Here is a 15,085-nt window from a genome sequence, read left to right on the forward strand (position 1 = left end):
GGGAGAAGAATCTTTAAATTTTTTTTTATTTTTTATTATTGGAAAGAAAAGGTGAGGTGTAGGGGTGGTTTTTGATGTTAAGTTCCTGTTGCCCAATTGGTTTTTGATTTGTCAGTAAAGAAAGCCATGGGCCACTTGCTGAGTGGAAAGTATAAGTAAGACTTCTAGGTTCCTGGAGGCAGGCAGGGAGACAGAATGATGGAGAAGGAGCTTTGCCATGCTTTGGATGGTGAAGAACCCAGCTGGTATGTGATGTTTTCGGAGAAGCCTGGGCCTGTGGCCACTACTACAGGAGGGTGGTCAGAGATGTTTGGTAGAGCTAGATGGAACTAGCCACTGAAGTTGAGGGCACGTGGGAGGAGCAGAGCTAAGAGCATTGGTAAGGGCAGGTTTTCCAGGTGAGAGAAGGTAGAACCCAGAAATTCTGTTCAAAGGCATGTTGAAAAGGAACAACTGTGTAAGTGTCTTTTATCTTCAAATTCAAGTGAAGCTGGGTGGGGGTGGGGGCTGGTAGTGTGGCCACTTCCTGGAGCAAAGACAGGTAGTGAAAAACTATACACAACAGTATGCTTCATTGGATCTGTCCCTAGAGAAATCACTAATACATTCTTCCTCGGATGCCCAATGACTTCAGAGGATATTGTTACCTGGTTGAGGACAGGTCTTGGGATCAAGTAATACTCAACCTATCACTAGCATAGAGTAGGCATTTGTGGTACATGGTATTTGGATGAAATCAAGTTCACATCACTGAATTTTGTTATAAACCCACTCACAAATTTCTCTTTTCACCATCAGTGTGTTGCTTGTAAATTATGCCCAGGTCTCCTGGTTTCTAAGTGATCTCAAAGGATTGTGATATCCACAGTAGAGAAACATAAGAGCCTTTAATTCAAACCCAGGTTTGGACCACAAATTGCAGGAAGCAAAGTTGTGATCCTGCATCTAGGGGTTTAGGGAATTTATACAAGCAGGTCCAGGGCTTCAGGGTTACACAGCAGATAAGACAAGCTATAATTTTATCTGTTTGGGCAGTAGACAGTGTCAGTGGGCAGGGTTGCACGATTGGTGGAGTCTGTTCTTTTGGCTTTTATGGTGTTATCAGGGTTAAATGTTTCTACAAACCAGTCACAGCTGCTTGGGAATGCTTCATTGACTTGACTTCTCTCTAAGGATGTGTGGTTTTTGCTTTCCTCAAGGCCATAAGCCAGATGTGTTGGGGAGTTCTTGGCCATCTATCAGAGAGGGTGCCAGCTTCCAGTGTCATGGAGGCTGAAGGCTGCATTAGTTTATCTGTTCTCAGGCTTGGGGAGTTGCTATTGGAATGAGGATTTGTAGGCCCTTGACATTGGCTGTGTCTTTTGGGAGAGTCAAGTGACTGGAAGGAACAAGTGGGCCTTCTGTGTGCACGGGGGTAAGGGGGAAGTGCTAAGGCAAGCACCAGCTGCTCAGCTTCTTCAATGTTAACATTGATTTCCCACAAGATAGTGGTAGCAAGAAGTCTTCATAAATGAAAGCTTCATACATTAAAAATATGCTAACATATTACACTTAACTTCTAGAAAATTAGTGTTAAGTGAAAGAAAGTGGTTGTGGTACTGTCCACCCAACAATTTAGTATCATATACTAGCTTTTCTGCTTCTGTAAGAATTAGTAATAGTCACCAAAATAGCTTATATAAATTCTTTCTTCTGGGTTCTATTACAACTCTTGAAATGCACATTTTCACAGTCATCATTTTAGTATGTAAGCTTGCTCAACATCTGGTTTCCATCTGCACCCCAGAGCTGACCCTGTGCCACAGTGCTCCATACCCAAATTCATCCCAGAAAGAACTGGTCTCCCAGGAGTGCTGACACACAGGCTTGCAGGAGGGACAAGCCATAGTCAGAGACAGAAATACCAGCTAACACCAGAGATATCCAGATGGCCAGAGGCAAGGGCAAGAACATAAGCAACAGAAACTAAGGCTACTTGGCATCATCAGAACCCAGTTCTCCCACCACAGTCCTGGATACCCCAACACACTGGAAGAGCAAGACTGATTTAAAATCACATCTCAGGATGATGATAGAGGACGTTAAGAAGGACATAAATAACCCTCTTAAAGAAATACAGGAGAACATAGGTAAATAGTTAGAAGCTCTTAAAGAGGAAACACAAAAATTCCTTAAAGGATTACAGGAAAACAAACAAACAGGTGAAGCAATTGAACAAAACCACCCAGTATTTAAAAATGGAAATAGAAACAATAAAGAAATAACAAAGGGAGACAAACCTGGAGATAGAAAACCTAGGAAAGAGATCAGGAGTCATAGACACAAGCATCACCAGCAGAATAAAAGAGATAGGAGAGAGAATCTCAATGTGCAGAAGATACCATAGAAAATATTGACACAACAGTCAAAGAAAATGCAAAATTCATAAAGCTCCTAATCCAAAACATCAAGGAAATCCAAGGGCTGGAGAGTCAGCTCAGAGGTTAAGAGCACTGACTGCTCTTCTAGAGGTCCTGAGTTCAATTCCCAGCAACCACATGATGGCTCATAACCATCTGTAATGGGATCCAATGCCCTTTTCTGGTGTGTCTGAAGACAGCTACAGTGTATGTACTCATATACATAAAATAAGTAACAACAACAACAAAAAAAGAAATCTAAGACACAATGAGAAGATCAAACTTAAAGTTAATAGGTATAGAACAGAGTGACAACTTAAAGGGCCAGTAAATATCTTAACAAAATTATAGAAGAAAACTTCCCTACCCTAAAGAAAGAGATCCACATAAACATATAAGAAGTCTTAAACAAGTCAAATAGATTAGACCAGAAAAGAAATTCTTCCTGTAATATAATAGTCAGAAGACCAAATGCACCAAAGAAAGAAAGAATATTAAAAGCAGTAAGGGAAAAAAAGTCAAGTAGCATATAAAGGCAGTCCTATCAGAATTACACCAGACTTTTCACCAGAGACTGTGGAAGCTAGAAGATCCTGTGAAGATGTTATACAGACCCTAAGAGAACACAAATGCCAACCCAGGCTACTATACACAGCAAATCTCTCAATTACCATAGATGGAGAAACCAAGATATTCCATGACAAAACCAAATTTACACAATATCTTTCCACAAATCTAGACCTACAAAAAATAATAGAGAGAAATTGCCAACATGAGGAGGGAAACTATACCCCAGAAAAAGCAAGAAAGTAATCTTCTTTCAACAAACCCAAATGATGATAGCCAAACAAACATAAAAATAACATAAAAAATAACAGGAAGCAACAATCACTATTCCTTAATATCTCTAAACAGAAATTAACTCAATTTCCCAATAAAAAGACATAGACTAGCAGACTGGATAAACAGTACCCAGCATTTTGCTGCATACAGGAAATGCACCTCAGTGTCAAAGACAGACACTACATCACAGTAAAGGGCTGGAAAACAATTTTCCAAGCAAATGGTCCCAAGAAACAAGATGGAGTAGCCATTCTAATATCAAATTAAATTGACTTTCAACCTAAAGTTATCAAAAAAGATAAGGAAGGACACTTCATACTCATCAAAGGAAAAATCTCCCAAGAAGAACTCTCAATTCTGAACATCTATGCTCCAAACGCAAGGGCACCAACATTCATAAAGCTAAAAAAGCACACATTGCACACTAAAGCACAAAGCACACATTGCACCTCACACAATAATAGTCGGAGACTTCAACACCCCACTGTCAGCAGTGGACAGATCATGTAAACACAAACTAAACAGAGACACATTGAAACTAACACAAGTTATGGACCAAATGGATTTAACATATATCTATAAAACATTTCATCCTAAAACAAAAGAATAGACCTTCTTCTCAGCACCTCATGGTACCTTCTTCAAACCTGACCATATAATCAGTTACAAAACAGGCCTCAACAGATACAAGAAGATTGAAATAATGTCATCAAAATGATTTCTTTTTTTTATTGGATATTTTATTTACATTTCAGATGCCATTCCTTTTCCCCATTTCCCCTCCCTAGAAAACCCCTATCCCTTGCCCCCTTTTCCTATCAAAATGATTTCTTTTTTCTTTTTCTTTTTTTTTCTTTTTTGGTTTTTCGAAACAGGGTTTCTCCGTGTAGCCCTGGCTGTCCTGGAACTCTGTAGACCAGGCTGGCCTCGAACTCAGAAATCCACCTGCCTCTGCCTCCCAAGTGTTGGGATTAAAGGCGTGTGCAACCAAAGCCCGGCCAAAATGATTTCTTGAGTCACTGTCTCCAGTTACTTATTTAGCAATTTGACTACTCAGCTTCTCTGGAAATCCTGACTGTACTTCAGGAGAGCTGGGACTGCAGGCAAGCACACATCCCTGCTCTGCATTCATGTGAGTGCTACAGATGTGGATTCAGTTGCTCATGGTTGTGTAGCAAATTCTTGACCCAATAACCCTTCCCCCAGCCCTGATAGCTGATGACTTCAATGTATGCAGAGATGAACCATCTCTGCTCTGAACTTTCATATATTTAAACTTCTCCTGACGTCCAGTCTCTGCCCTTGCACATGCTGCTCTGGTGTTTCCCTACCTAACAACTAATTATTCAGCTCACATTATGACTTTTTTGACTTGTTCTAGCTATGCCCCCACCCCAAAGATTACTCTCAGATGGTAGCTCTGAACTTATCCTGCAGCCTTTGCCTCTCTCAGCATGCTAAAAGTATTTTGAACACAGGAAATCAATGTGTTCATCCGTTGGCACAAACTTTGTCAGTTTTCTTAGTGAAAACAACTGCTGTGTAGAAACAGTTTTAAAAATAAAAATTTTCCAAATCTTAAGTTTCTTTCTTTTCTTTTTTTCTTGCCTGTGGCATTTCATGACATGACGTGCTGGTGGTACATCAAGGAGCTCTGTAACTCCTTAAATTAAGCTGTATCTATCTTTTTCATGTGGGTCCAGAGAAACATGCAGTTTTCTAGGAATGGGGATGGAATACCGAAGTTGAATTTATGAAGGAGAGTGGGAAAGAAGGACAATGGGAGTGATTTTATTTGAATATCTCCTGTCTTTCTGGGGGGCGGGAACATCAGGTTTGCAAAGTCAGTTTTGAAAAGAGTACTGATTGTTTAAGTGTTTGCAAACTCTTTTCAAATGTCTAAGGTGGAGGAAGGAAAGTGTTGAACTTTGGGAGAGGAGTTGGTTGGCTTCCTGTTTGAGTATCCCAACAATAAAGATTATTGCAATAACAATGGAGTCTCAGATTGGATCCCAGAGAGGCCTGCTTTGCCAGCCAACTGATTTTATTTTGTGAGACCATGGTTACTCAAATATCCAATCAATATAAAGACTCAGCTACAAAAAAGAATTACAGACCATTTTCCCTTAAAACCACAGATGCAAAATATATTTAATAAAATAAATTAAATAAAATAGAAAACACTTCAAACATAATCCTCCATGATCAATGAGGCAGGCTCCATTAAAGAGATCAGGAATGGTTTAATATAATGTGCTTAATGTGTAAGAAAATAAAACAAGTGGTCATCTCATTAGATGATGAATAATTCTGTGACAATATTTAATCCACTTTATGATAAAATTCCTAGAGTGACTAAGGATACAAGGGACACACCTAAACATAATAATGTCACTTGACTGCAAACCTATAGCCAACATTAAATTAAATGGAGAGACATTCATATTAATTCCACTAATTCACAAACTCCACATCTATTTAAAATACTATCTAAAAGTTTAGCAAGAGCAATAAAACTGAAGAAGATAAAGGTAATATAGATTAGAAAGGAGGAAGTAAAATTATCTTTTGTTTTGTTTTGTTTTTTCGAGACAGGGTGTCTTTGTGTAAGCCTGCCTGTCCTGGAACTCACTCTGTAGACCAGGCTGGCCTCGAACTCAGAAATCTACCTGCCTCTGCCTCCCAAGTACTGGGATTAAAGGGGTTCACCACCACTGCCTGGTCAAAATTATCTTTATTTGCTGATGATACAAATGGACCAAAACTTCCCAAATGTAATTCCTAGAGCTGATAAGCCCTTTCAGCAACGTTGTTGGATACATGATCAACTAAAAAATACAAAGAAAATGCAGTGGCATTACAAATGAGTTTGCAAGTGCAAAATAGAGAGACATCTTAAAGTTTGAATTCATTGTTATGCTTGTCACATTTTTTCCTCATAATAAACAAACTTAAGTAACTCAATGTAAGTGTGTTACAAATGAGTTTGCAAGTGCAAACAAAATACAGAGACACCATAAGGTTTGAATTGATTGTTGACGATTGTCACAATTTTTCCTCATAATAAATAACCTTGAGTAACTCAGTGTATGTGTGTTGGGTAAGATCTTACCAAATTCTTTATAGTCACAGATTACTTTCGGTATTCTTGAGGGTCCTCAAAGACTACTATGATACAAAAAGGCTTTAATAGATTGATTTCATGCTGAAGAGTTTACTCTTATATAAAGATACCAGAAAATACAAAAGGTTAATGCATTGACTACGTTTCTTGCATTATTCCTTTATCTCATGGTTTCTAGGATGACTACCACATGCATAGGCTTTACCACATTGCTTATTCATAGCATTTCTCCAGGATGTGTTCTTCTATGTTCATAGATGACTGTGCTGTGAAAAGATTTTATCTCATTGATTACATTTGTAAGATATGTATTCAATATATGTTCTGCTATGTATTCAAATATGTCTATAATATACAAATGTTTGAAAGATGTGAAAGAAACTTACCCTAAGAACTGCCTTTTTCTTACCATTCTTCATTTAATCATAAATTGAATCTAATTTTGTCGCAGGTCATAGGGGACCTGTGTACTTAACAATATCTGACCAGCTTTCATCACTCATGTTTTGTTACCTAAAACATAGCAACTGTCCCTAACCATGATTTCTGTTATTCATGTTTTATGTTTTGTGCATGTTCCTAACAACAAAAGAACAAATGGCTGTGATAGTGTGGACCATACAACCTACATTCTGTATCATTTGACATAAAACAAGAAAACAACAACTAAAAAACGTGATTGGGAGGAAAATGTAGCTATAACTTGGCACAGGACTTTGTGGTTTTGACTTTTGGAAGCTATATAACTTTCTGGTTCAGGGTGGGGCTGAGGCTGGGGTATTGCAGCTGAGCTTCTGAGTGTAATTTTCTGGCCCTGATGTATCAGTAGTGACTTGATTACAATGAATTCTTATCATTTGCCTTGTCCTGTGTTTGAGTTGTGTTAGATATCAGTGGACTCCATGAAGTAAAGGCCTTAGCACAATTAGTGATGTAACCACTGTTGAGTATGAATAGTTTCATAATGATGAAGACTACAGAGGTGTGCAAAGGCTTCATTATAGTAAACATGTACATTAGAACTCTGTAGGTGTGACCTGAGTCACAGAGGGCAGGTTAAGTCTCAGGGGTGTGTCCTGAGACACAGGGGAATGTTTATAAAACTCAGTAGGCATGTCCTGAGTCACAGGGTGCATGTTTAGCACTCAGAAGGTGAGTCCAGAGTCACAGGGGGTATGCTTAAGACTCAGGGGCATGTCCAGAGTCATAGAAGGCATGTTTAAGATTGAGGGGAAATGTCCTGAGTTACAGTGGGTATGCTTTAAACTCAGGGGCTGTGTCCTTAGAAACAGGGGGTGTGCTTAAGACTCAGGAGGCATGTCCTGAGTCACAGGGGGGCAAGCTTAAGAATTAGGGTCCTGTCCAGGGTCACAGAGAGTTTGCTTAAGACTCAGGGGATGTGTCCTGTGACACAGGGAGCCTGTTTAGAACTCTCTCCAGAGTCACAGGGGGAATGTACTGAGTCACAGAGGGCATGTTTAAGACTCAGGGGCATGTCCTGAGTCACAGGGAGCCTGTTTAGTACTCTGGGGGCATGTTTAAGACTCAGGAGGCGTGTCCTGTGTCACAGGGGGCATGCTTAGACTCTAGCATGTATTCTTTCATAATAATGAAGACTAGAGAATTGTGCAAAGGCTTGACCATATTAAATATACTCACAGGGTGTCTGTCTGTCTTAGTGTTTCCATTGCTATGAAGAGAAATCATGAACAAGGCAACTCCTATAAAAACAACAGTTTAATTGGGACTGGGTTACAGTTTCAGAGTGTTAGTCCTTTTTCATCATAGCAGGAAGCAAGGCAGACATGCAAGAAAACACGATGTTGTCGAAGAACCTGAGAGTTCTGCATCTTGATCCAAAGGGAGCCAGGAAGAGACTGTCTGCCAGGGAGCTAGTAAGAGGGCCCATTCTGTGCTGGGTGGAACTTCAAAGCCTTCAGTGATGCACTTTCTCCAAGGCCACATCGCATAATAACTTCCTCCCACTCCCTGAACCAAGCATATTTATACTACCACATTCCACTGCCTAGCCCCCATATGATTGTGCAAACACATGATTATATGGAGACCATATTTTAAAAATAGAATAATACAAAATATGTGAGGTTCAAATTAAAAAGTCCTCATCATCTATAGATGTTTCATAAATGTTAAATGTCCAAAGTTCAAAGCCTCTTCTGAGATCATTCCAATCATGTAACTATGATCCACTATACTTTCAAAAAAGTACCACATAATATCCATCCAAATTCACAGGATATAGGTCACCATTCCTAATCACCAATGTGAGGAAATACTGGGCCAAAAGAAGACCAAAACCCAGCAAGGCAATCTCTAAACTCTTCATCTTGATGTCTAATGTCAAAGTGTTCTTCAGATCTCCAACTCCTTCCTGCCCTGCTCACTGCAGCACAATTCGGTTTTTTTTGAACAATTCGTTCATTTTTTCTGATTATATTTCCTGAAAGTAGTTTTCCTTAGAAGGTATCCTACAGCTCAGGAACCTAAAACTCTTGGGATCTGCAAAGTAATTTCAAAATTACAGCTTCTTGTCCCAGTATCTGGGATCCACAGATGATCTTCTGTCCGCAAAAGAAGCTGGGTCTCTCTCCAGCTCTTCCCTCTATAGTACACTGGGTTCTGCTTGACTCCACTCAACTGCTGCTGCTGTTTTTTCTGCTCATCCCACGGGACTGACATCTTAAACATGCTGGTTTCTTCTGTGACACACAGTCTTGACTGCATTCCTCTCATGCTCCCTTCCTGGTGCCAAGTCTCAGCTGCACTGCATGAAACATTCATGCCTTAAAACCAGTGCCACCTGGGTGAGTCTTACACAGGACTGAATCAAGCTGCACCACAAGGGACAACCTTGGCTACCTCTGGAACATAACTTCTTTCTTCTCTCAGAAAACAATTACCAGAAGATTTCACCTCAGTGATGCTGGTTTCTTCTTCATCCCCACTAATTTTCTAACTACAGCCAACCAGCATCAATTGTCTCAGTCGTCCTTTCTATTCTATCCTCTAAAAGCAGAGTCACGTGGAAAAAGAAGCTGAGTTCCTTTGCTTGCTGGGGCTGGAACATGGCCCCTTCTGCTACTTCATCACCAGCTTTCTATTTTTCAACAATTTCACTTCCTAAGCTTGACTGTCCTGGATTTTATTCAGTAGATTAACCTTGAACTCAGAGATCTGCATATCTCTGTCTGCTGAATGCTGGGATAAAAAGGTGTGTGACACTTTGCCTGTACCTAAGCTTTTCATTGCCCCAAATTTGTTCTGTACTACAGGGAGCCAGCCTTGCTCTGAGAGGGTAGTGGCAGGGGCACAGAGTAAGACTCTAGTAATGGCGTAAAGTCTGAGGGTCTCAGGGCTTTCTGGCCTGTACTGGAATGCTGGTGATAACTTCTAAAAAGTCCTAAAAATTTCTTCTGAGGGTAAGAGACTGCAGGCTTAGGTGATTAACACCTGCAGCCTAACAGCAGAGGATGAGGCAATGTGGCCTTTGTTCTATCTCAGCAGGAACTGCTGGGCTCTAACTTCCTAGTCTGAGATCACAGGAAGAAAAGACACTTTAATAAGTTGCTATAGATTTATTTAAGTGTAAAAGGTATCCTATGAAGCTATCTAAGGGGAAAGGTGAAGAAGTCCTGAGTGGGGAGAAGGAAAAAATTCTAACAAAGTAAAAATTCTAAGGGAGAAAACATCTAGGCAGGGGGAAAGGAAAGGACTAAGGGCTCCTAACTAACTAACTCACTAACTCACTAACTACACCTTTGTCTTTGTCTTCAGTATTTATACATCCTTCCGAGTACATGATCACATGTTACAAAGTTCATCACAAGTTCACACCAAAATTTAAGTCATAAATTGAAATAGAAGTTTACACCACAGAATGTTTACATGAATATTCATTAGGAGCAATTATCTAGCTAGACATTCATCACCTGTCTAGGTCCACAGGTTCACTGAAAGTTTGAAACTATAACTTAAGAAATTAGTGAAGTTTTGTATAGACAAACCCAGGCAATGTTTTCTCTTCTGTCCTGGTACCTATAATACAGCATTAATTCCCTTTTAGTGATCATTGGTTAATTGTTTTACTTCTTGGAATGTGCTTTGAGCCACAAAAAGTCTAGTTACTATCTCTCTTGGGGCAATTAACTGAAAACACTTGGGAGACCTGCAGAGTTCTCATTGCTGTTTTGACTATGCCTGAGGAACTTAATAGCAGTCCTGTTATAAAAGACCTTAATAATCATTGACATAATTTTAGGAATTCTTATAGAATCATCATTAAGACTTAAGAAGTCATCTATTTGTCTATATAGTATCACTACAAGATAGTACATCCTCATGGATCTGTAGAAATCTGCTCCAAAGGTGTGTGCTATTGCTAAGTGATTGTTACATATGTTTAATAATAATAGGAGAAGCATATTAATAGCAGGAATCTTTCCCAAAATTATGTCTGCCACAGCCTTGCTAATGGGGCACACTCATCACAGATTATATAGTAATCTGAGGCAAGCATTTCAGGACAATCATCTGCTACTTATTAGCTTGTCCCATTATGGCTTCTGATATTGTACCAGGATGACTTTAACCAGAAATCTGCTTGACTGTCATCTCCTGAGATTTAAGGCATGTACCACCATGCCTGGACCTAAGTATATCCTTTTGATCTTTTTTTGTTTTGTTTTGTTTTGTTTTTCAAGACAAGGTTTCTCTGTGTAGCCCTGGCTGTCCTGAAACACACTCTGTAGACCAGGCTGGCCTCAAACTCAGAAACCCACCTGCCTCTGCCTCCCAAGTGCTGGGATTAAAGATGTGCACCACCACCGCCTGGCCCTTTTAGATCTTAAATTGAAAACCTAGTATAGTAATCACAATCTGTCCATTGTCAATTTGACACATACTTGTACCTCCTTTTGTCCACATAAAAACAATAACCAGTTAATAATAATGCCTAACATTATTCAGTTCTCATCCATACAACTTCACATCCACATGTTTAGGTGGATGGTATCTTGCCATAATATCACCATTTCTTTAATAACATTGTGTATCTTTGATCACAGGATTTAGCTTCATTCAATTTCCTGGTGAGATTTTCTCTTTGAAACTAAGATTTTATATTTTTTCTTTCTAAGATTACTAAGCATGATCAAAACAATCACCATGAGAGTAAACACAGGGCAAAGGCTATGCTTGGCTTTCCTGAGACTTCCTTTGTCAATGCAATTAATGAAATAAACCTTTTTACCTTCAGATGAGAGCAAAAGACAGCAACATTCTTCAGCAAACATTACAAAAACTATATACAAAATTCAAACCACCCTTAGTACATATGTGTTCTACTACCATGGCCCATGAAGTTCCACTTAATGCATGTACAAATCCAAAGTTTAAAAACTCACATTGCTTCCAACAAAAGCATGGTCAGGCCTACCAATAAGAATACGTAAGCCTTGGGTACCAACTTCTGTCTCAGATAGAATTTCCATTGCTAAGAAGATACACTGTGACCAAGGCAACTGTTTTAAAGGAAAAGAGTTAATTCGGTCTGTCTTACAATTTAAAATGTTTAGTTCATGACCAATATAGCAGGAAGAATGTCAGAATGCAGGCAGCCATGATGCTGGAGAAGAAGCTGAGGGTTTTGCATTGTCATGAGAGGGCAGTCAGGAATAGACTGTCTTCCAGCTGAGTGGTAGAAGAGTCTGTTTTTTACTGGATGGAGCTCCAAAGACCACCACCCTAGGAGCTTACTTCCTTCAAAACAGTAATATCTACTCCCACAAGGCCAAACATACTGTCACTTCTTAGTGACAACCATATTCAAATTACCACAGTTTATTCCTACTATAAATGCTTTCATTCAGTTAAGTGTTTTGACACTCTGTCTTTACAACTGGCAGAAGTGGGTTCAAGCCTAAATAATAATAATAATCAATGCTAATCAATAATCGATAGTAATCGATAATCAACACCAATCAATAATCAATAATTGATGCTGATCAATAATTAATGCTGACCAATAATAGATAGCAATTGATAATGAACAACAATTGATTGATGCTGATCGATAATCAATAGCAATCAATAATCAACACCAATCAATAATCAATAATTGATGCTGATCAATAATCATTGGTAATAAATAATCGAGGCTAATCAATAATCAATAAGAAACTCCAGTCACAGAAATGTTTAATAAGAATTTGTATTCCAACTTGAGTACATTCACAAGATTTCTGTCCAATTTGTGGGCTTTTATGTCTTTGGAGACTATAGTGATAAGCACAGGCTTCTCCACGTTTGTTACATTCATAAGGTTTCTCTAAAAATTGTGTCACTTGAGGTATTTGGAGAGAACATTGTTATGCAAAGACTTTACCTCATTCATAGCATTCATGCAGTTTCTCTACAGTATGTGTTCTTTTATGGATCAGGCGATGCCTGTGACATGCAAGGGCTTAGTACCTTGATGACACTGAGTCACTCTCTTGAATGTGCTCTATTATGTAGTCACAGATAAAAGGGAACTGTCAGTTTTTCCACAGTGATTACATTAATGAGGCTTCTCTCCAGTGTGATTTCTTTGTGTATGTCTGAAGAACTATGACATGCAAAGGCTTTACCACATTGTGAATATTCAAGCAGGTTTCTCTCTGGTATGTGATCTCTCCTGTCACGGCAGATGACTGTGACTTGCAAATGCTTTACAACACTGATTACATTCAAGAGGTTTCTCTCCTGTACCTGTTCTTTTATAGTAATGAAGATGATAAAGTTGTGAAAAGTCTTTACCACATTGATCACATTCATGAAATGTCTTCCAATATGGGATCTTTTATGTTTTCGAGACTAGTGTGTCATGCAAAGGCTTTGGCACAATGATTACATTCATAGTTCTGTCCAATATGGGTTCTTTTATGTTTTGGGGAAAAATCCTTATGGAAAGGCTTTTACCACAATGATGGCATTCATAGGTTTCTTTCAAATACGGGTTCTTTTATGGTTTTGGGAACAAAAACTTTGTGAAAAGGCTTTTACTATATGAATTATATTCATAAAGTTTCTCTCCAGTATGTGATCATTTATGTCTTTGGAACCTTTTCACTTATAAATGTTTTTTTTTCCACATTGATTACATAACTAAGGTTTCTCTCTGGTATGAATTCTTTTATGATATTGGAGATGACCTTGTTGTGTAAAGCCTTTACCACATTGATTACATTGATAAGGTTTCTCTCCAGTATGTGTTCTTTTATGTCTTTGGAGATGACTGTGACTTGTAAAGGATTTATCACATTGATTACATTCATGAGATCTCTCTCCAGTATGTGTTTTCATATGACAATTGAGACTACTGTGACATGAAAAGGCTTTACCACATCGATCACATTCATAAGGTTTCTCTCCAGTATGTGTTCTTTTATGTCTTTGGAGACTACTGTGCCATGAAAAGGCTTTACCACATTGATTACATTCATAAGGTTTCTCTCCTGTATGTGTTCTTTTATGCATTTGGAGATTGCTATGACTTGAAAAGGCTTTACCACATTGATTACATTCATAAGGTTTCTCTCCTGTATGTGTTCTTTTATGCATTTGGAGATTACTGTGACTTGAAAAGGCTTTACCACAGTGATTACATTCATGGGGTTTCTCTCCAGTATGTGTTCTTTCATGGATTTGGAGATGACTTTGCTATGTAAAGGCTTTACCACATTGATTACATTCATAAGGTTTCTCTCCTGTATGTGTTCTTTTATGTATTTGGAGATTACTGTGACATGAAAAGGCTTTAACACATTGATTACATTCATAAGGTTTCTCTCCTGTATGTGTTCTCTTATGACATTGGAGACCACTGTGACAGGAAAAGGCTTTACCACATTGATTACATTCATGGGGTTTCTCTCCAGTATGTGTTCTTTCATGGATTTGGAGATGACTTTGTTGTGTAAAGGCTTTACCACATTGATTGCATTCATAAGGTTTCTCTCCTGTATGTGTTCTTTTATGTGTTTGGAGACTACTGTGAAATGAAAAGGCTTTAGCACATTGATTACATTCATAAGGTTTCTCTCCAGTATGTGTTCTTTTATGTATTTGGAGATTACTGTGACTTGAAAAGGCTTTACCACATTGATTACATTCATGTGGTTTCTGTCCAGTATGTGTTCTTTTATGTCTTTGTAGATTAGTGTACCATGAAAAGGCTTTACCACATTGGATACATTCACAAGGTTTCTGTCCAGTATGACTTTTTTCAAGCCTGCAACAATAATGGGCACATGTGAAAGATTTACCACATTCATTAGCCTGATCAATTTTTTTACCAATATGAATACATTTTATAGTTGGTATAATAATAAAGAACACTCAAATCTTATGGTTTTATCACTTTGATGTTCATGGTTGTACTTGCTCACTGTGGGTTGGTTTACCTCTCTGAAAATACCTGTGATGGTAAGAGCATTTATTACATGGTTCACATTTATAGCCTCCTTTTTCTATATGAGATTTCTATATGATGTTTTTAACATGTCATAAGAAATATGGAATAACTCAGAGCACTAAAACACTGATTGCATTCTTAGTTTTTCCTGTAGTGTGCATCACACATCAGCAGCACTGTGAACCAGGATGAACAAAAGAATTTACAACCTTCTAGTACCCATAGAGGTTTTCTGCAGTGTGACTT

The 15,085-nt window shown here is 38.6% G+C and overlaps 1 protein-coding gene across 1 annotated transcript in view; it reads right to left on the reverse strand.

The window, feature by feature from the left end:
* Positions 1–13,530: 13,530 nt before the first annotated feature.
* LOC143441085 (uncharacterized) overlaps positions 13,531–15,085 on the reverse strand; it is a 139,706-nt gene continuing 138,151 nt past the window's right edge. The window contains 2 exon segments of the mRNA XM_076928152.1: positions 13,531–13,577; positions 13,746–14,540. Of these exon segments, the coding sequence (XP_076784267.1) occupies positions 13,531–13,577; positions 13,746–14,540 (842 nt within the window).

Source organism: Arvicanthis niloticus (assembly GCF_011762505.2).
Source record: "Arvicanthis niloticus isolate mArvNil1 chromosome Y unlocalized genomic scaffold, mArvNil1.pat.X SUPER_Y_unloc_2, whole genome shotgun sequence".
NCBI lineage: Eukaryota > Metazoa > Chordata > Mammalia > Rodentia > Muridae > Arvicanthis > Arvicanthis niloticus.